Source organism: Myripristis murdjan, chromosome 8 (genome assembly GCF_902150065.1).
Source record: "Myripristis murdjan chromosome 8, fMyrMur1.1, whole genome shotgun sequence".
Lineage (NCBI taxonomy): Eukaryota > Metazoa > Chordata > Actinopteri > Holocentriformes > Holocentridae > Myripristis > Myripristis murdjan.
Genome location: NC_043987.1, coordinates 13,489,487 through 13,510,161, shown reverse-complemented (window position 1 = coordinate 13,510,161; position 20,675 = coordinate 13,489,487). Strand labels below are relative to the sequence as shown.

The following is a 20,675-nucleotide window of genomic DNA, read 5'->3' as shown; positions in this document are numbered from 1 at the left end:
TATATATATAAATAATTCATATGAATAACATCCTTGCAAAGATTGCAAAGCACATGATGTCATGCAGAAAAATATCAAGATATTGTGATCTATTGTTTAATGAGTTCCCTACTGGTTCCCAAGATAAGTGGAAATGTTTCCTAAGTACTGTAGTGACTGGTGGATTTTCAAGTTATAAAACCTACTACTCTTGCTTAGGTTTTTTTTTATAAAAGATGCTTTAAAGAGCGAATCAACACAAGCAGAAAACATCTGCAGCACTGCCCTCCACAGGCTGACACTTTCAAGCTTGTGGCACTTCTGGCCACACCCAGTCAGTGTTGTGGCAGCAGCTTTTTTAGCAGCTGTCACCTGCGGCTACATCGTTGAGTGGGTGTGACCAGAAATGCAACACGCCTGACAATATCAACCACCAGAGGGCAGTGCAGCATCACTTTTCAGCACTATGTGATATGGTGCTCAGTTACTCTTTAATGCACTGAACCCTGCGTCATGAAAAAGTTTGACTACAGCCCCCCAAAAATGTGCAAAGGATATAAATCGGTCCATTTTTTAAAAATGTTTTTTGTACTTTCTCTTCCCATGTCCATCATTAGATTAGCCGTGATCTAATTGCACCACAAGCCAATCTTTTTTCAGGTCTGCATTTTCTTCATTAATAGTTAGTGATATTTGGCAGAGGGCTATTTATCTGTGCTCAGGTGATGATAGGGTGATGATTTGCCTGTAGCCACTGCACCCTACATGTTTCTTTTAGTTTGATAATTGAATTGGGTGAAACCACACAACTTCATGTATGCCAAGACTTGAAGAGGTATCAGGATGACAGGTGAGAGGGTCTGACCCACTCCACCTGGCTTCTCAGTGGAAAACCATTCCCCTTGTTGGGAAACTCTGTGTCTGTATCCTCTGGAGGTAAATCCCAACTCAAAGCAGACATGACGGTAGCAGTGGCATCCACTGTGTTCACTGCAGCAGACATGTCTTGACCTTGTAAAATCATATTCTCACAGAATCCCTCTCCCAAACTGTTCTCTGCCACCATAGTACTGCTGTCATTACAGCTGACACTGGGGTGTGAAAGACTCTCGGCTCCAATGATCAAGTCTGATTTCCCTAAATCAAAGAAAGCACTGTTTTCGTCGATCCCCAGTCCAAAGCTCTCTAGCATATCCATTACCGATGGTGTTGTAGGGTCACTTGGGGTCTCTTCCTCGATAAGACTCAGTGTGGGCAAGATGTCCACCAACTCCGCCATCTCCATTGGTTGGATTACTTCACCGATGCTGGGAGGATAGCTCGGCTCTTCCATGTAAGGCTCCTGCATAACCAAACTATCATATCCCATCTCCAGGTGGCCAACAGCGGCATGCTCAAGGCCTGATTGCATTGAAGTGCCTTCGCATCCCAATTCTGGCTGCCCAATGCATGCCAAGTCCACAGTTGATTGGGCGCTGATGTCTACGGGATACCCTCCCTTAGCAACGCCCTCCATTAACGCTATAGCGGTCTCTTCATGGACAACCAGGACACCTGCTGGAGCAGAAACCTCTGCACTGACCACATTTGCTGGAGTCACGCTGACTAAGCTCTCTGAAAGGGAAAGGGGGAAAGACTGTTTATCTAAAAAATCATAGCATTAGTCAAGCCACATATGGCAAAGCAGTAATGTTCAGTGTTCCTTTTTACAATAGCATTTACTCTGAATCTAGGACACAATTTGAATAGGCCTACAGAGAGTAGAACAGAGATAAAATGGTTTCTTATGGTGTCAATAAACAGACAAGGAGGGACTGGGACAAAAAATTAAAACATGGTAGCAGGGCATAAATTCGCTTGTGGATTTCACTCTTCATACAGATTTCATTTTATAGCAGTGGTGGATCGAAAATGTGTTCTTTTAGATCACAGGAGAGTGAGATCTAAACATGATGTATTTATGGATGTATCATGATGGATCTGTCCTCATGCCATCATCGTACCTGCAACAGTTCTCTGTGCTTGTAGCCGATGGGGCCACGTCAGTCTGGCTGTCAAACTCTCTTCCTCTTCCTCACCATCAGGGCGTGGAGGTGGATCTCCTCCCATCACCAGGCCCAGTGGCACTGCCCCCACCCACTGCTTGGACCGCACACACTGCAGACAGTCCATAATCCAGCGGGCATCCCGCCACACCGCATCAAGGCGCTAAATGAACAGGAAAACAGGATAAAGATTTATAATGTGTACTGGAGGCAAAAGAGTAATAGAAGCAGGATGATTTCCAAGACTGCGCTCCCAAAGCAACAACACATATTCCCCTGGTGGTTGGTCTTCAAAGGTCGCAATCAATTGAGTTTTCATACTCTTTTGGACCAGCCTTGTGCAATATATCAGTATAGTGCAATGGAAGTTGAATCATCTCTCTGGGTAGGTTTTTGTGCAATTTGTTATGCCCCTGTTTCATATTGATTTCCTGTCCTTACCCATGAGGCTTTTCCATTTTACATTTTTTGCATCTTGCTGACACTCTTCACCTCGACTGCAGCATTGGAATAAGCTTTAATTCCTGCATTAGCAAAATGATAAGCCACATGTAGTAAAGGGTAAAGCTCAGAGCCGTAGTGCCCTCACAGTATTCCAGTGCCCAAACAATGATCATGCAAAAGGGAAGTGCTAGGAAAAGAAGCAACATAACAGCGATGGAGAAACATATACCAGTACATGATTTTTAGGAGCAATTAGAACAAGTAGAGGAGAATGTGATGTGATATGTTCTTGAAAAGATGATTTTTCAGACAGTCAGGGAAAATAGAAGTCCACTGTTCTGACTGAAGAGGTGAAATTACTTGGCTGTTGGGGAAACAGGATAGAGAAGAGTTGAGATGGGCTGGAAAGATGAACTGGTTGGTACAGTGATAAGGCAGCTATGTGGCTGGAGGAGGAAAGTCTGGGACTGGGAAAAGGCCCACAGGTATGAGGTAGCATATCCAACTGCAACCTTGCAGGTGAAATGTAAGTGATATTTGTCCTGCCATTTGTAATTTAAAGCAATACTTCACCCAACCTATATTTTTTTGTATCATTTATTCAACCTTAGCTGTCTTGAATGTCTGATGGAAAGTTTGATCATGTGTCTCACAGAGTGCAAAGGGTCCAAAAACTGCAGCCACTTCTGTTAGTCTGGAGTTGATTTGCAGCTTCAAAAAGACAGCAGCAAAACGGGAACGCAAACATCCACCTCAAATCCTCAAACCGCTTGTACAGTATAATCTGAGTCTTGACTTTTCACTCAGATCTTCCGTACATCCCAAACCAAAGTGCTTTCACTAGAAAATTGCTAAATAAACCACTTCACGAAAGGACCTCATGCACAAGCAGTGGTGTGTGAGTGGACTGCACATTCACTGGGTTGAAGACTTGCCTCTGGCTTGTTCACTGGCCAGGAGTCCTGCTCGGTCAGTAGCTACAAAGATGTTTTAGTCTGTGACGAATGAAGCATGCTGCTGATCATCTGCATTCTAACAGAAATGGCTCCAGTTTTTATAACCTCTCTTTATTCAAAACCACTCAGGATGAGTAAATTATATAATATATGTTGTTTAAGGGTGAAGTATTGCTTTTAATACTTAGATTTGCTCTCGAACTGTGTCATAAACTCTTCCTTTCATATCACTTTAATGATCTGACCTGGGACAGCTGGGTGATGTGGTTCAGGCGTTCTCGGGCCTCCTGCACTTCTTTGGTGTCCAAGGCCTCCCGCAGGGCCTGCTGAGACAGATGAGTGTCCAGCTCCAACCTCACCCAGGCCTGGCAATACTGGGACAGGAAGTCTCGCTCATACGTCCAGAAGTGAACTGTTGAGGCCAAGATGAAAGACAAATCAGTACCTCAAAGCTAAGAGACAGATCTGCCTCAGAAGTCATTAGCACACTTATGATACTTTCAGCGAGGGAACTATAAAAATGGGTCAAAGGGAAAGACAGGTGTAGTGTAACTAGTGTCACAATCCCTGTCTTGCCTTAGTGTTGTCTTGGTGTTTTCCTTGTGTTTTTGCCTGCCTCCACAATGTTTCCCTCTGTGTCCAAGTCTGTCTCACCTCATCACCTCCCTGCCAACATAACCTTGCACCAGACACCAGTCCCTGTCGAATCGTTGCCGTCTGCCATGCAGCCTTTAGTCCCTGTGCTCTCTACCAGGTCAGCCACATCAGCCACCTTCCTCACCTTCTCAGCTTGTTTCCCCGAATGAACTCCCTGTATTTCACCTTACCAGCTTTCCTTGTGTGTCCTTATTTGGGTTCAGCTACAGCTACATGACAAAAAGTGGCATAGTACAACAAAAACAAATCCTAAAATGTGGATGAAAAGGATCACACTAAAAGGCCTAATTAGACAAGGAAAAATAATGAACACGATTAATTTTCCAGACAGCAAAAGATAATAAAACTGGCTCATGTATGCTACATCTTGCAATCCAACCTGTGATGCTTGACAGAAACGCCTTTCAGCATTTTGTTCTTCTTGTCACAAGATTTATTGCACATTTATTGCTCTTTATGATTTATGTGCCAACTTCAAAGGACATACTAGTCCTAGTAAGAGAAAATTATCCCAACAAACAGTTTATCCTAACTTCATGAATTTCAGTCACTTCAGTCCAGGGTAATCACAGTTTCCAGAATGCTCACTTACAGTAGGAATGCACTGATATCAATACTGGTATCAGACTAAAACTGAGTATTTGCATTAGTAGTTTTTGGCACACAGCCTGCATTTATCAAATGGTAAAAAGAAGGCTTTTATATCAACTATTTTGTCCAATAACCCCAAAGTAACAGTCCAAGCAACAGTGCACTGTTCAATGAAAGCAACAGAGTGTATCAGTATTCAGTATCAGCATTGAAAAAGTGGTATTGGCACATCCCGAATGCACAAGTGAAGACACTGTTTGAATCACCTCTTGCATGCTTGATTCACTGCTGCTGCTGCTCCTTCCCCCAAGAGGAACTTTTTGGAAAACACTGATCCAGGAACTACATGTGCTTGTCCTGCTGTAACCACACACTTACCGAGCTCAAAGATCTGTAGGGGCATGGTGAGGCCAGGCTCCTTGGTGCCCACCAGAGGCCAGTAGCTGGAGCTGAAGTCCTCACTGGGAGGCAGCAGCAGCAGCATGGACAACTTGTCTCCAAATTGCAGCAGCTCCCGGGTGTACACACCATACTGATATGCCTGCCAGAAGCAGACACACAGTCGTGTGGTGGATGTGTCATCATGTAATGTAATCCAAATTTATTATCCTGTGCTGGATTTCATTATGTTATAATTAGTTTTGTTCCATATTCATTAATTCAAAGATGCCTTCCAGTATAATGATAACTAATACAGAAATAAAGTAGGTCGAAATAGTCTTTCCCTTATTAAGAAAATGACAGCAGGTTATGAATGAGTAGGAGGATTCTGAAGTGAGTGTGAAAAAAACATTTTTACCCTGTAGAGGGGGATGTTGAGCTTTGTCAGGAGGTGAGTGACAGCTGCTCTCAGGGCCCTGACGAACTCCACCAGCCCGCTGCTCTCCATCGAGCTCTCGTCCTCGCCGCTCAACAGGTTCTGCATGCTGCCATTGGCTGTGGTGAAGACATGACTCTGCAGCCACGCCCACTCATCTCTGTCACACAATGAGAACCCAGTCACTACTAATGAGACTGATCTGAGACAGGGCACACACATTAGACCACTCTAATTAAGAGAACTTCAACATTGTTATATATCCATGTAATAAACTGCTGTTTTGGAAATGGCAGAGGTTATTCCTGAGACTATGAAAACTTTTGCGGAAAAAAATACAGTGAATCTAAAAATCTTAAGTTAAGGAAAGATCAACCTGTGTTACCTGGTCACGTGAGGGTTATGGCGGACCCGTGTGTGGCAGAGGAGGTTTGGCAGCCTCTGGGGCACCAGGACCCGGATCTGCTCTACAGAGCTGCACAGCTTCAGGATGCCCACATACAGACCCGGCTGGGCCCACTGAATGCTGTGCCTGTGGAAGGACAACTTCTCCTGGGGAGGGGATACAGAGAGAGACGGGCATAGTGCCGGGGAGTTTGAGAGCTGCTGCTGCAATGAAGTGTCTCAACACTGTTCATTTGCTGTGAGTCATGTTGTTTTAGCTTATTTTGTTTTAGTCAGGTTAGCTAAATGAATTCAAATGCATTTTAGGGTTATCTGAGTCACCCAGGGGACAAAGGCATGAGTCAATAAACCAGTCAGGAAAACTCAATACACTCAAATACTTTACAATTAGTGCTAAATGCGATCGTGTAGCTGCTGCTCACTAACTTTGTCCATGGCACTAGACTTTCTCTTTCACTCTATCACATGCACGCGCGCACACACGCACAAACACACAGACACACACTGAGGCTCACCTTGAGCTGCTCATTGAGTGTGTCCATGGCAGTGGGCTCTGGCAGCAGAGGAGCTCGGCTGCGGTTCTTTTCCAGGCGTGCCAGGGGCATCCAGTGCAGCGGAGGGTCAGGAGGCCTTGAAGTGGAACAGAAAACTCAATGAAAAAGAGAAAAACAACCAGAAAGCATAAAACCTCTTTGATTCATTTGTATAACACCAAAAAAACTAACAGCTGAACCAAAGTGAGCTTTCCTTAAAGCGTCACAGTGTGTAATAACCAAACCCTGACTGACTCCTCTTAGGGTCAACATCTTCCATGACCAAGGGGGATAATTATTTGGCTGACTGGCAGATGTTTACTTTCCCATGCAAAGGATGCATGGACAAATCCAGCCCTCTGGATTTTTGCTTCATTGTGAGCCAATGGAGTCCAGGATCAAAGCCCATATGCTCTGACCTGTCCATGGAGGAAGGTGTGCAAAACGAGAAATTCTGCTGCAGGGATCAAGAGAGTATAACAAAAGATGCTTTCTCAAGCTCACCGAGGAGGGTTGGGGAACTCCTTCATGGTCACTAGTAGGACGTTGCCTTGTCGGTCCTTCAGAGGCTCATAGTAGACTTGGCCCAGGTCCACCGTCCCCAGGGATGACTGAGCACACAGAAAGGGGGAGAGGTGAAATACAGGCAAGAGCATGAATAAATATGAGGATGTTAAGAGATTTATCCTGTGAATGACAATGTCTGAAAGAAACAGACAGGTGTGGGGGAGGCAACGGTGAAAGAACGGTGGGAGGGAGAAAAAAATGCAAAAAGGTAATTTAAAAAAGCAATTAACCCCTTTTGATGCCTCCTGCCACAAAGAGTAAGCTGCTTAACTTCCTACCTGCAGCTGGGAAACGGCTCTTAAAATGTTGTGTCTGTTCTGAAGGAGTGACGAGGAAGACGAGTGAGCAGAGGAGAGGGCCTGCTGGAGCCAGGGCACCTGCTGCCATGCACAGGACAGCTAGAATTTAAAAAGAAAAAAAAAAAAAACACAATTTGAAAAAGCAGTGCACATATTGAAGCAAATCACCTTGACTCTGAATAATTTCTTTGAAGAATGGAAAAGTAATGAAACGTTTGCAGGTGTTCGATTATGAAGAAAATTCAGAGATATTTTTATTGCTGTGACAAAGTGAACTGACTGAATTTAAAAGTGAAATGTACAGGGTAAATGCATAAAGCAACCACACCAAATATATATCAGCATCTGTTCAGTCAACATATATGTTTAAATGACAGCTTACCTTGGCAAACCAAAGGAAGTCCTGGGTGATGGAGGTGGAGCAGCATTGGATTTCCACCAGTGGGAGCTGATCTTCTGCTGTCACCAGGATGTTGTCCTTGTGGTAGAACACAGTAGCCAGGTACACACCTCTGAGGATAAACAGGTGAAATGGGTTACTCCAACTCTGTGTTATGGTCTGATTACTTTCAGTTGCACTCAAGGACAGTTTAGAAATTCTGATATACAAACAGGTGCAGTAATAAAAATAGTTCCAATGTACAGTGGCCTGAGAGCACAGTAAAGCAGTGAGAATACACAAAATTTGGTGTATTCTATTGTGTATAGTGAAAAACTTCTGGGGCATTTGCTGCGGTTTGAAATGTTTTTTGTCAGCTGACGTTGTTCGCTGCCGGTCCTCTGCTCCAACCTCCATGCAACACCACCACTATTGGCCAATACCTCCTACAACCTTATGTCAAAATCTCAAACCATGCATTTAAACACAACCTGGACTCTTAAATCTTAGTTTAGTTTAGTTTATTGTTATTGCACTAATGATGCAAAAGTATATAAAATATATACAAAAGATAGATATTGGGAAGAGAAAACAAAAACTTAAAAAAGAAATGTGCAGGAGGGAAAAAAAAACATAACGGCTTGCTGGGTGGCCTAAATGAGTCATTCACCATAAATACTATTATATACAAATACATGAAAAATCTATGGAAAAACATAATAATCAACTAACATAATAACTAACATAACATAATAACTAAGATGTTGCCCAGGAGAGGTGACTATATTACAAATGCAGTGAATATATTAAGACAGTGAGAGTGATAATGATGTTGCATTGCTTAATTAGCCCAAAAAGGAAAGAAAATTGGTTTAGACTGGTGGAATTTCAAATGTGATCTGCTTCCAACAGAGAGGTCCTCGGGATATAATGGAAAATTTGGAGGATGTTTGTCCTGAAGAAAGCGGGATGGAGATTATTAGCTGACCTTGTGTTGTACTTATGTATCTGGGAATTTAAATGAAATTAATTATCTTAGCTATGAAAGGAGAGGGAAAAAAAAGTTTTCTCCCCCCATTGAAATCAACTGTACACTCACCTTGTTCAACTGAAAGTTGTGGTTAATGACCCTAATTAACCCTTATTTCAATTTGCCTTAAATATGTTTGTGTCTATAATCAGTTGCTGTGTGACTACTTTATGCATTTGTTCACTTAGTTTTTCCAAGCAATGCAGCACTTCACATTCATGTACTTACACTCATTTCCCCCTAAGAGCTGTCCAGTACAGCCTCTATCTTCTACTGTTGTACAGTAGAAGAAGCTGCGACAGTGTAGTAGAAGTATTTGCCATTCACTTTCCCCAGCTGGTCCAGTGATCTGAACCGACATCCTCCTGCTCACAAGAAACGCTTCCTCTAACCTCTAGGCTACCGCAGCATTAATGTAGCTACAGCGCTTTTTCAATAACTGTACCAGATAAGAGTTAGGAATTGTTTGTACTCTTGACTGCTGTAATAACATTGCATTTAATGTGTTAGTCCCCGTAGCCTGGAGGCACAGTGGGACAGGTAAGACAGATGAAGCAGTACCTCTGTAGGAGGCGAACAAACTTGGTGGCTGACTGGAACAGCTGTTTGATGCCTCGAGACATAGACAGACGCTTGCTAGGGCTCTGGGGCTTGGAGCTCTCTGTGGAGCAGAGGAGAGGATCAGACAGGATGAGAATCACTTTATCTGCCAAGTAGATTTCACTGTGCATGCACAACACATTTGACTAGGTGAAACCATTTTCTCTTTTATGAACTGGGATGATATCATACAATATGTGCCAATGATAGAACATAGAACAAAGCATGGATTAAGCCCAAGAGTCTCTACTGAAAACACCAATACCGCACCATTTTAAACAACTTCTGCTAGAAGGGCATACTTAGGTCGTTGAAAAACGAAACTCAAAACACCACTAAGATCAAATGTTACAAAATAAAAAGAATTCACACTCTTAATTCTAAATTAAATCAAAATGCCTCAAAAATCCTATGCTGTATATTGACATTCTCTAACTTTATGTGAGATTTTGCATGAAGTCACATATGTGTGATTAACAACAGCTAGTGTATGTGAGGTTGCTCTGACGGTGTCATTTTCACCAAAGCCCAGAATTACCTATGCAATATCCCCTGTAATGTGGCTCTCTGGTCTGTTCCAGCAGTTTCCTCACAAGCCCTTCTTGGTTCCTTAATTGCGACTTCACACCAGTGCACTCTCTCCAGCCTGCAGAAGGAACAAAGAGAAAAACTATGCGTCGCTTGCCTTTTTTTATCTAATTAGAGAAAATCATTCAGACATCAAGATCTCATTTCCAGGCGAGTCCTGAGTGCTGCAGCTCCCTATCCTGGTGATTAGCAGGCAAGAACGACTGCATGAGAGACCATCTGGTGCCATGACTCTAAAATTTCAAAGCTGATTCATTCTGAGCTGTCTTTAGAAGACTACTTGCCAGCTGATGGTTAAACACCAATAGCTCAGTACCACTATCTATGATTATATTCGGATAAGATTTTTCCTTTAATCTCCATTTTTTAAAAGCAATGGCTGGCATTTCTTTCATTTATAGGACATTAAAAAGTGTCAGCATAGCTTGGACAGAAAAGTAAGAGATGATACACAACAAAAGATTATGAGCCAAATTCAAATTCACTACAGCAGTAGCAAAGTACATGGCCCATTAAGCCACAAAACCATCTTTATTCCTCCATGTTTTAATATATCACCAATCTACAAGCCATGAGTGGATTCCAATTCTTTCCTATCAAACTCGATGTCAGCCAAGTAATTTCTTTACACAGGGACGAGGACAGGCGGAGGTTGAAGGCTGAAATGAATAGAGAGCCCTCCGAAGGTAAGTGTGTATGCATGAGGTTGCAGTTCAGCGTACTCACTGGAGGGGGCAGCACTGACTGGAGTAGTGCACTGCGTCGGACCCCATCCCTTCACGTTGTAGGCGCTCACTCTTACAAAGTAATGCACTCCCTGCGTTTTGAGAAGCACCAGACCACCAAGTTATCAACATGCATTCATCTTCTGAACAGCCCATTCCAGTGCTATGGAATCACATACAGCCCTCATTATTAATTCACTTGGTTAAGTGAAATAATTCAGCAGGCTAAGTGTTTTCTATGGAAAGTAGCTCAGTGCTGAAGATGAACTGGCAGGGTATAAGTAGAGAGTGTGTGTGTGTGTGTGTGTGTGTGTGTGTGTGTGTGTGTGTGTGGGTGGGTGGATGTTTGTGTGTGCATGGGTGTCTTACAGTTGTGAGCCCTGTGATGCTGTGGGAAGGGCTCTTGGTGTCTGTAACTTGGGCTGAGCCGAGGATACGTTTGAAGCTGGCTGAGGTGCTCCACTCCACTGTGAATGAGAGAGAGTCCCACTGACAGATTATTGTCTGGCTTTGCTCAACACCCCATGGAGAGAACTAAGGATTTGGGTGTTTACAGTTTTCTGGAACTCGGTGTACCTGGGCCTAATCTATCTTTTACTGTGAAACATGACATTTGTACAGCTGTGAGCGGTGTGAGACGGAGCGCCAAGAATAGCAAGCAATGGTACGTGCATAAAAAATTGGGATTTTATACCTGCCAGCTTGATTGATGTATGAGACGTGTAGTATTCCTACCAAACTAATAAATCTGTTATTTTATCTATTTATTCACCCATAATGCCCTCATGCACGTTTGCATCACAGCCTCTGCTCACTCATCTGTTTGTTCACTCCTCTATCATCCATCTCTATCCATCCACCCCTACACCCATTTTAATGTCTTTTCAGACACCACCCACCTCTGTAGCGTGTGATCAGCCCCAGGCTGCTGCTGTCTGGCTCTTTGATGACCACAAACAGGGAGGTGGAGCTGGTCACCAGTACGGACACATGACTGGGAGGGCCAGGGAGTTCTGGGGGGAAATGGACAAGACAGGCCAAGGTTTAAAATGAGTCGAAAACAGGCACTAAGTATGAACGTTGACTAATAACCACAGAGAATTTGCGGTACAATTGTGAATAGGCAGTGCTATTTATGTCCAGGTATTTATGTATAGCCAAGCGTGCTATATGCACCCAGGTGTCGGTAAAGACTTCATCTATTAAAGCTGGAGTGCATGTAATGATGAATGCTATTTACACTCAAATGCATCACCACTATTTATACCCAGGTATAAGCAGGCACTGTGACTATTTACACCCTGATATGGAACAGTAAGGTATTTACAGACAAAAATGCTGTATGCAGAAAGGACTTCTAAGGACTTCTTCCATATACACTCAAGTAGATATATTAAGGCACAATGACTGTTAATACCTTGTTAATATACCGTTAATAACTTGTATACATAATAACACATGCTATTTGTACCCATATGGAGACTGGCCACAACTTGTAAGAGATAAAAGAGGGTAGACAAGGAATGCACAGTGGAAGAGCTGGGTGGGTTAAGGAGACATGATTAGGTCCCTTGGATCGAATTATGTCCACTGTCAGTTTCACTCAGTGTAAAAATGCCCCTTTTATAGAAGCATTTTGTGTGAATTCAGTGTTAGAGCTGAGAGTGTATAAATTGCCTATTTACATTTGCAATTTTTGGTAATTCAGTGGTCTTAAGCTATATCCTATTCAAATGTTAGTGGTATAAATTCTTACTTGATCCTGTAAGCCTCATACACTTCTGACACCGGACAATTTGCTATGGAGTGTGAATTTTAAATGTGAATGTGAAGCAGGGCATCAGTGCATATAAATATGCTTTAAAAAGTTACACGTGGGAGCTTGATGAGGAAGCAGCTACCCCGGCCCTAAATCTAACCAACATCAACCGTCGGGTTGGTGGCAGGATGGCTGGGTCCTGGGTTCAAGCCTATGTCTGTCAAATACACTGGATCTCTACCAGGTCCATTGATGCTGATGTGTAGCTGACCCTGAGTTCTGACCTGCCGGTGGAGGGTAATGAGAGAGAACTGAGTTTCCATACAGAAATCAATGAAGTATCACATTATTATTATCACACTGGTGACCTCGGCGCTGGCGCACTGGACGATGAATTTCGACAGCATGATCGAACATTAGTCTCGCCTTCAGTTTATTGATTCTAGCCCAAAGGGTTTCCATAACCTTCTCAGTCTGGGCTATATGACCTAGTTTCAATAGATTAAGTACCATCCCAAGCCCTGGGACGAAAAGCATTCATTAAACACACATTCATGTTTTTACATTTTAAGCATTTAGCTGACACTCTTGTCCAGAGATATGTGGACAGAGAATAAGCTTCATTTCACAGAACGGCAAAATCAGAGGCACCAAAAAAATAAAAAAGTGCAAAGGTCAGGCCCTCAGTGTGTCTTCAATATTGCTGTGGCCATAAAAGGAAATAAAAAGACAGTGATAGGGGAGAAAAATTAATGAGAACTAAGGAGAGTGTAAAGAGAAATTTTTTAGAGAGCAATTTGAGTCAGACGAGAAGGGACATCATTCAGTGACATGAGTACAGGGGAGACATCAATCAGTGACATGAGTACAGAGGAGACATCACTCAGCGACATGAGGTACCTCTTAAAAAGATAAGAGGTTTCAGCCCACGAGAAAAGATGAGTGACTTTGCTGTTCTGTCTGGATTGGGAAGGTCATCCGACGACCAGGCAGCCAGCAGGGAGAAGACTTGCCACCACTAAGGTTTTGAATTTGATAAAAACAGCCACAGGCAGCCATTGTGGTGAATGTGGGAGTAAGGGTAACACAGGCAAATTTGGAAAGGCTGGAAAGGACGAGGCAGACTGTAACCTTCCAGATGAGTTGGAGGGGCTGGTGGATAAACCTCCAAAAGTGCTTTAGTTTTGGAGATGCCCCTCATGGAGGCAGAACAAAATACAGCAATGTTTTTTTAGAATCCCCAAGGTCTCCCTCCAGTGAAAAGGATTCTTGCATAAAAATAAAAATTGGGTAAACTGGACCCTATTTCCATACAGCCCTTATCTGTAAACTCTTGTAAATTCATAACAGAAACTCAGAGAGCTCTTAAACAACAAACTAGTAGTCAGGATGTACACTATATTGCCAAAAGTATTCGCTCATCTATCCAAATCATTGAATTCAGGTGTTCCAATCACTTCCATGACCACAGGTGTATAAAATCAAGCACCTAGGCATGCAGACTACTTCTACAAACATTTGTGAAAGAATGGGTCGCTCTCAGGAGCTCAGTGAATTCCAGCATGGTGCTGTAATAGTAATGTAATAGGATGCCACCTGTGCAGTAAGTCCAGTTGTGAAACTTCCTCGCTACTAAATATTCCACAATCAACTGTTAGTGGTACTATAACAAAGTAGAAGCAATTGGGAACGACAGCAACTCAGCCACGGAGTGGTAGGCCACATAAAATCACAGAGCGGGGTCAGCGGATGCTGAGACGCATAGTGTGCAGAGGACGCCAACTTTCTGCAGAGTCAATAGCTTGAGACCTTTAAACTTCATGTGACCTTCAGATTAGCTCAAGAGCAGTGCGTAGAGAGCTTCATGGAATGGGTTTCCATGGCCGAGCAGCTGCATCCAAGCCTTACATCACCAAGCACAATGCAAAGCATCGGATGCAGCGGTGTAAAGCACGCCACCACTGGCCTCTAGAGCAGTGGACACGTGTTCTCTGCAGTGACGAGTCACGCTTCTCCGTCTGGCAATCTGATGGACGAGTCTGGGTTTGGTGGTTGCCAAGAGAACGGTACTTGTCTGACTGCATTGTGCCAAGTGTAAAGTTTGGTGGAGGGGGGATTATGGTGTGGGGTTGTTTTTCGGACGTTGGGCTCGGCCCCTTAGTTCCAGTGAAAGGAATTCTTAATGCTTCAGCATACAAAGACATTTTGGACAATTTCATGCTCCCAACTTTGTGGGTTTGGAGATGGCCCCTTCCTGTTCCAACATGACTGCGCACCAGTGCACAAAGCAAGGTCCATAAAGACATGGATAAGCGAGTTTGGTGTGGAAGAACTTGACTGGCCTGCACAGAGTCCTGACCTCAACCCGATAGAACACCTTTGGGATGAATTAGAGCGGAGACTGAGAGCCAGGCCTTCTTGTCCAACATCAGTGTTTGACCTCACAAATGCACTTCTGGAAGAATGGTCAAAAATTCCTATAAACACACTCCTAAACCTTGTGGAAAGCCTTCCTAGAAGAGTTGAAGCTGTTATAGCTGCAAAGGATGGGCCCACATCATATTAAATCCTATGGTTTAAGAATGGGATGTCACTCATGTTCATATGTGTGTGAAGGCAGCCGAGCGAATACTTTTGGCAATATAGTGTATTTTACAGGCAGAACGATGTCGCAAGAAACTGAATATGTTTCATGTGAATTTGAATTTCTCAACTTGAATAACTGCATTAAAAATGAATTTGAATAACATAATTTGAAATTGTATAGATAACTGCCATGTTAAGCCATGTTTATTGGAGCCGAATTCCAATAAATGTGGCTTAATGTAATATTATGAAACTGAATTAAATTGCTTTGAAACTGTACTTGATGTTTCACCGAAAATTCAACTCTCGCTTCATTTCAGTTCTCACAGTTCAGTTTCAGTTCACTGAGACACATATCCGATTGTTGCAGAAGAGCAATCAAGTGCAGATTCACAGAACTTTTTCTCAGCCAATCAGCACCCATGTTTTTCACTGTTTCCTTCACTCCCGTTAATGCATGGACCTATGAGGACTGATGCACGTTGGAAAACGTTTTTTTTTTTTTTTTTCATATCAGTTTACAACATATTCAAATTATATTTAGATTAACCTTGTTTAACTGATAAAAAGAACCTAACCTTTTAAAAGATTACAACTAATGTTGTAATCTTGAGATAAAAATAATTCCTTTTGTCAGCAAGCATAAACAAAGTTTTTTCTGCTGTAATGATTCAAGTTAAATTATATTTTAAGCTTGTGATGATACACATTGAAATGATAATATGACATAATGTTATTGTTAGGTCATATGGCTTCAGTTAGCAATTATTCAAGTATAGCTATTCAAATTCACATATAAAAGATTCAACATCAGTTTCTATGGACACATATTTCTGCCCATAGTTTTTCCACTCTTCACATAAAGTAGATGTAAATAGTATGATATATGTTGGAAATAAAGCACAGATTTAAAATAGGCAAAAACAGAAAAAATAGGTTTTATAACAAATGTACACATATACTCTTTAATATCTCTTCCATAGTTTGATATAGAGAGACAAATGAGGGCTTGTTGGGTAGGTAAGCTTGGTGCATGTCGTCCCCTCTCTCTGTCCTGTCTTCCCTGTTTCTCTCCACTGTGACTGTCTAACAAAGCAGAAATTACCACAAAAATAATATTTGGAAAAAAAAAAAAAAAAAAAAAAAAAAAAAAAATATATATATATATATATATATACACACACACACACACACACACACACACACACACACATATATATATATATATATATATATATATATATATATAGTAGGATAAGCCTATGAGGAGACTCCTCAGAGGAGGCTCACTTGCTCAAATCTTGGAGCAAATGGAGTGTTTGCAGGAGTCCAGAGAGGACAGTCGGTTGTTCAGAGTCACACCAGTACTCTTGGCAGGCTGAGGAGACATTGTGGTCTTGGCAATAGTCATAGAGAGGTTTGGTAGAGTGGTGGTTTTCAAAGTGAGCTGTGGGCACCCCCAGGAGTCTTTAAGGGGCTTCCACAGGCACCCAGCTAAATGAGGAATGGTTGAATTTCACTGTAATTTAATTCAGTAGAAAACACTGAAAAAATGAGTGACTGGTATAATCTTAGCATTTTGAATCTGTTTGTCAGTGGTCACAAATGACAAAATCATCTCAACTTGGTGTCCAAGGCTTAATGAAAGTCAAAGTTTTGAAACCCTTGTTACAGAGGCTGGGGTTTTACAGGGGAAAAAAACACATCTCAGTTTTGTTGAGACTAAGAGGTGGCGGGCAGAGGATGGGAAAGAACCCATAAATACAAGTATTTTACCATGTGGGGACTGTAAAGAGGCAGGCCTATGACCTTTTTGTGTCCCGAAGCGTAGTGTACGAAATGCTCCAAATGACCCGTGACCGCTGACCTGTGTTTTGGAAGTTCTCCCTCATCCGGCAGTACAGCTGCTGCCTGAGGCTCCAGAGGTGGAGCTGTCTCTGGATGTCGGCCTGTGAGTTCGGCCACGCCCCTGCCCTCACCACCAGGGCCTCCTTCCTCTCCTCCACTCGTTTAGCTGCCAGCGCCACCAGAGCATCCAACTTAAGTGCCCACTCTGCCGGTCGACACACTGACGGGGGAATACGATAGGAAGAGAGACAAGAGAGAAAAACAATCCAAGTAAGATTTGCATTGCATTGTTTACAAAGAGATATGGGAGTGCCTTTCAAAGCCATCCAATCCCACTGGAATCAAGTTTTTGGAACTCAGTCCAACTTTTGTGGAGATGTACAAATCCACTTCAGTCAGTTTGCTTTGCTGTACACATTGGCGCCACATAACTGCAAGTGGCAATGACATTAATCAATAAAACACTCTCAATCCTTTCTCAGACTAAGACTCAAGACTTAAGACTCACAGACAGGGTTGTGTCTGGCTCCGGCCTTTGTCAACACATGGAGCAGAGGGGAATTGTGGGTAAGGGCAGCCACGTCCAGGGGGACCAGGCCCTGCTCGCTCACCCTATTCACCCCTTTCTCCCTCTCTCTCTCCCAGTCTTTCTCTTTCTTCTCTCCTTTCTCCCACGCGCCTCCTCCTCCTCCACAGTTGGTGCGGTCCCTGGACAGCAGGCTTTGTACAGCCAAAGTGTCCTCATTTTCCACTGCCTCCCACAGGGTCTGGTACTAATATGGGGAAGGTGGGGTGAGGGGTGGGTGGATGTGGGGATGGAGGCAGAGAGAGAGAGCAAGAGAGGGAGAGAAAGAGAGAAAGGGGAAGAGGGTTCATTCTGAAAAAGAGATTTATTTTATGAGGCAGCGGAGACGGAGCTTCTGTGCAAAGAGACAGACAGTGGACAAGACAGCAATGGAGGGTACATAAATCAAACCATAAATCAAAGTCCAATCTGTGGCAGTGTGCGCTGGGATAATAAATTCACTGTGACTTAGGGTCAGCATATAATGCGAAAGAAAGATCTCATAATTCAAACATTACAGAAGCACAACAAGAGGCCAGGACCGGCTCAAAACAACAGCAGAGTATCTTACAGCAGCCGCAGACTTGCTAGGATGCTTAGGTGTGTCCGTTTCCCCGGCAACAGACGAGTCTCCGCCCCGCAGTCTCACGGACAGGTTCCTATAGATGCGTTTCGGGGAGACAGGACCCAGGGAACGGCGGCGCTGAGGCGGATTCCTCATGGATACAGACATGGCAGAGAGTAGAGTGGGAAAGGAAAGGAAAGGAAAGGAAAGGAAAGGAAAGGAAAGGAAAGGAAAGGAAAGGAGAAGAGAAGGATTATAAATAAAGGGGATACAGGAAGATAGAGCAGGTAGTCTGGAGGTAATGAAGAAATAATGGAGGAGGTGAAGGATCGGTTAGTTCATAGATAAGAAGACTAGGACTCCCCATCCTGTGAGTCTCATGCGGAAAAATAAATAAATGAACAAGGGCTTGGGGTGAATGAGGAAAGTAAGAACAAGGGAGAAAGTCATTAGAAACATAGAGTAGAGCATAGTTGGGACCGAGAGGTGAGAAGAAAAAGCACGAGGGAAATAAAAAACAAACAAACAAAACAAAACAAATAAACAAGCAAACAAACAAACAAACAAAAACACACACACACACACACACACACACACACACACACACACACACACACACAATATATAGTCAGGCTTGCACAGATTCCACTACAGTAAAAGCAATTTTTTGCCAAGTTGGAGTGGTGAGTTAGGCTGAGCTGAGCAGTGCTGTTGTGTGGGTGGATAAATGGATAAAAGTTACAATGCCTGTACACAGCAGATGAAAAATGCCGTGGAGCATTTAAAATGTGACTCTCTCTCTCTTCTCACTTTTGTTCTTTTTCCCGCTATTGTGTGACGTGGGTTTTATTCGGTCTGACTGGAGTCTCTCCGTGCACAAAGCAACCCACTAATCAATCTAATTAACTAAAGAAAAGGAATCTTACATAGACAAGCCAAAAGTCTGGTTCCTGTTTTATGACAGTTTACATTCACTTCATATTCACTGGTGATCACACTGAACAGGAACAAAAGCAATAGAAGAAAGATGAATCCCCTCATCAGTTTTAAGATAAAATTCAGTCATCATCATTATATTAATGATGGCTCATTATCAGTTCCATTGTGTTTTCATCATCATAATCAGTCATTAATCTGCCCAAAACACCATACTCTTTTCCTACACAACAAAATGCAATGTGACACTGCTTTTTCTCCTCTTCAGTCAGCAAATCTTCCTTTCATTTATCAGCGTCTCGCTTCTGTTTCTCTCCTTCTCTCACCTCTCTTCTCACAGCCCTACAGTTCTGAGTGATTCTCACATCACTCCAATTTGCGTCAGGCTCAACCATTCAGATCTCGAGTGCATCTTTGGAAAGGCCGTATCTCTGTCATCTCTCTCTCAGCGTCTCATCCATGTGCTCTCATCCCCCCCTCCCCTTTCTTTTTTCCTGGTTAAATGAAAGCCTCATGTGCACCGGCTTTTGAATTCCATCTGTACCAAGTCAAGCCCCGGTTTGCTGAGTGCTTCACTGTCCTTGTGTGAAAGTGAATACTCCCCTAGCTGGTGTTAGCCAGGTACAGAGTATGAGGGCTCCTGTCTGCCTGTCCGCAATGACGCCATCTCTCTCTGAGTGACATATTACCGCTGTGCTGTACCTGCTGTCTCTGTCTGTGTCCTAACAAATCCTCAAGGCTCTGACAGTACCTGCAGCGCCTCTTCATGCACTGCGGGAAAAGCAGGTTATAAGGGTAACAAAGAGCACTGTTATTGGTTGAGTTTTTTTTTCTGGTGTTTGTTTATCATATCTTACATCACTCGTGGAAAGTGCTGATCAGAGAGATTTGCTGAAGAGAAGAGATTAGCATTAGGATTTGCATTTTGCAGGCAACAGCAAGATACTGATTACAGGTATATAGGACTTAAACAATGGTGGGGAAAAGTACTCAAATCCTTCACTTAAGCAGGGCTAATGGGGAAAATGCTCCACTAAAAGTCCTGCATTCATAATATTACTTAGTTTAATTAATTTATTTGATAATTTGTTGCAATTTAACAGAGTTCCAACACAAAACATGAAACTGATGTGCAACATATACAGCTAATGGATATTGCTAATTTCCAACCCTTGCGCCTAGTTATGGCTCTATATGTACAATATTACTATGAGTCACAAAAGACACTGAAGACATGAATTACATTAAAATGCACATAACAAAATACATTAGCACAATTTATCAATTAATGAAACAGCTGGCTACAGGTCAGTGCACTTAACCTTTGTAGTAAAGTATTTTATGCCTTGAATAAGTTTTAATTCAGTAAATGAAAACAATACTAGTATCAGCGGTAAAACGTACCTTGGTATGCAAAGTAAAAGTGAAGAATGACTTCTTCCAAAGTGTTTAATTATTTCTGCATTAACGTGTAGGGAGTATTTAATGTTGTAGCTCTACCTGCTTCATATATTGCTGTCTGGTTTCAACTCTAAAAATCCATTATGTTTTGCATGTAAAAGCTTTGTTCTGTGAATGAACGACTACCCACAGCAGTCAGATAAATGTAATGCAGTAAAAAGTATAACGTTTCACTCTGAAATATAGTGGAGCAAAGTAGTCTGAAGTCAAATATAAATACTCAGGTGCTGTAAATATTTTAGTACAGCACCTGAGTAAATGTACTTTGTAACTTTCCACCTCAGGACTTTAAGACAAGGCCAAACTCTTAAGACTGCACGGTTAAAGAAGATGGTTGTGT

The 20,675-nt window shown here is 42.6% G+C and overlaps 1 protein-coding gene across 3 annotated transcripts in view; it reads right to left on the bottom strand.

Moving 5' to 3' along the window:
* Positions 1-49: 49 nt before the first annotated feature.
* Positions 50-20,675, bottom strand: part of LOC115363107 (ankyrin repeat and fibronectin type-III domain-containing protein 1) — a 22,083-nt gene continuing 1,457 nt past the window's right edge. The window contains exons 2-19 of one of the 3 annotated variants that reach the window (XM_030057179.1): positions 17,945-18,346; positions 17,317-17,581; positions 16,828-17,028; positions 11,515-11,628; positions 10,985-11,082; positions 10,617-10,707; positions 9,841-9,948; positions 9,264-9,363; positions 7,676-7,805; positions 7,273-7,392; positions 6,932-7,038; positions 6,410-6,524; positions 5,875-6,041; positions 5,472-5,649; positions 5,051-5,213; positions 3,670-3,836; positions 1,983-2,187; positions 50-1,593 (exon numbers count right to left, since the gene is read on the bottom strand). In XM_030057179.1, the coding sequence (XP_029913039.1) occupies positions 818-1,593; positions 1,983-2,187; positions 3,670-3,836; positions 5,051-5,213; positions 5,472-5,649; positions 5,875-6,041; positions 6,410-6,524; positions 6,932-7,038; positions 7,273-7,392; positions 7,676-7,805; positions 9,264-9,363; positions 9,841-9,948; positions 10,617-10,707; positions 10,985-11,082; positions 11,515-11,628; positions 16,828-17,028; positions 17,317-17,581; positions 17,945-18,106 (3,267 nt within the window). In that variant the 5' untranslated portion in view covers positions 18,107-18,346 and the 3' untranslated portion in view covers positions 50-817. Of the gene's footprint in view, positions 1,594-1,982; positions 2,188-3,669; positions 3,837-5,050; positions 5,214-5,471; positions 5,650-5,874; positions 6,042-6,409; positions 6,525-6,931; positions 7,039-7,272; positions 7,393-7,675; positions 7,806-9,263; positions 9,364-9,840; positions 9,949-10,616; positions 10,708-10,984; positions 11,083-11,514; positions 11,629-16,827; positions 17,029-17,316; positions 17,582-17,944; positions 18,432-20,675 lie in introns of those variants that run through there. The other 2 variants (XM_030057181.1, XM_030057180.1) reach the window with 2 other exon arrangements.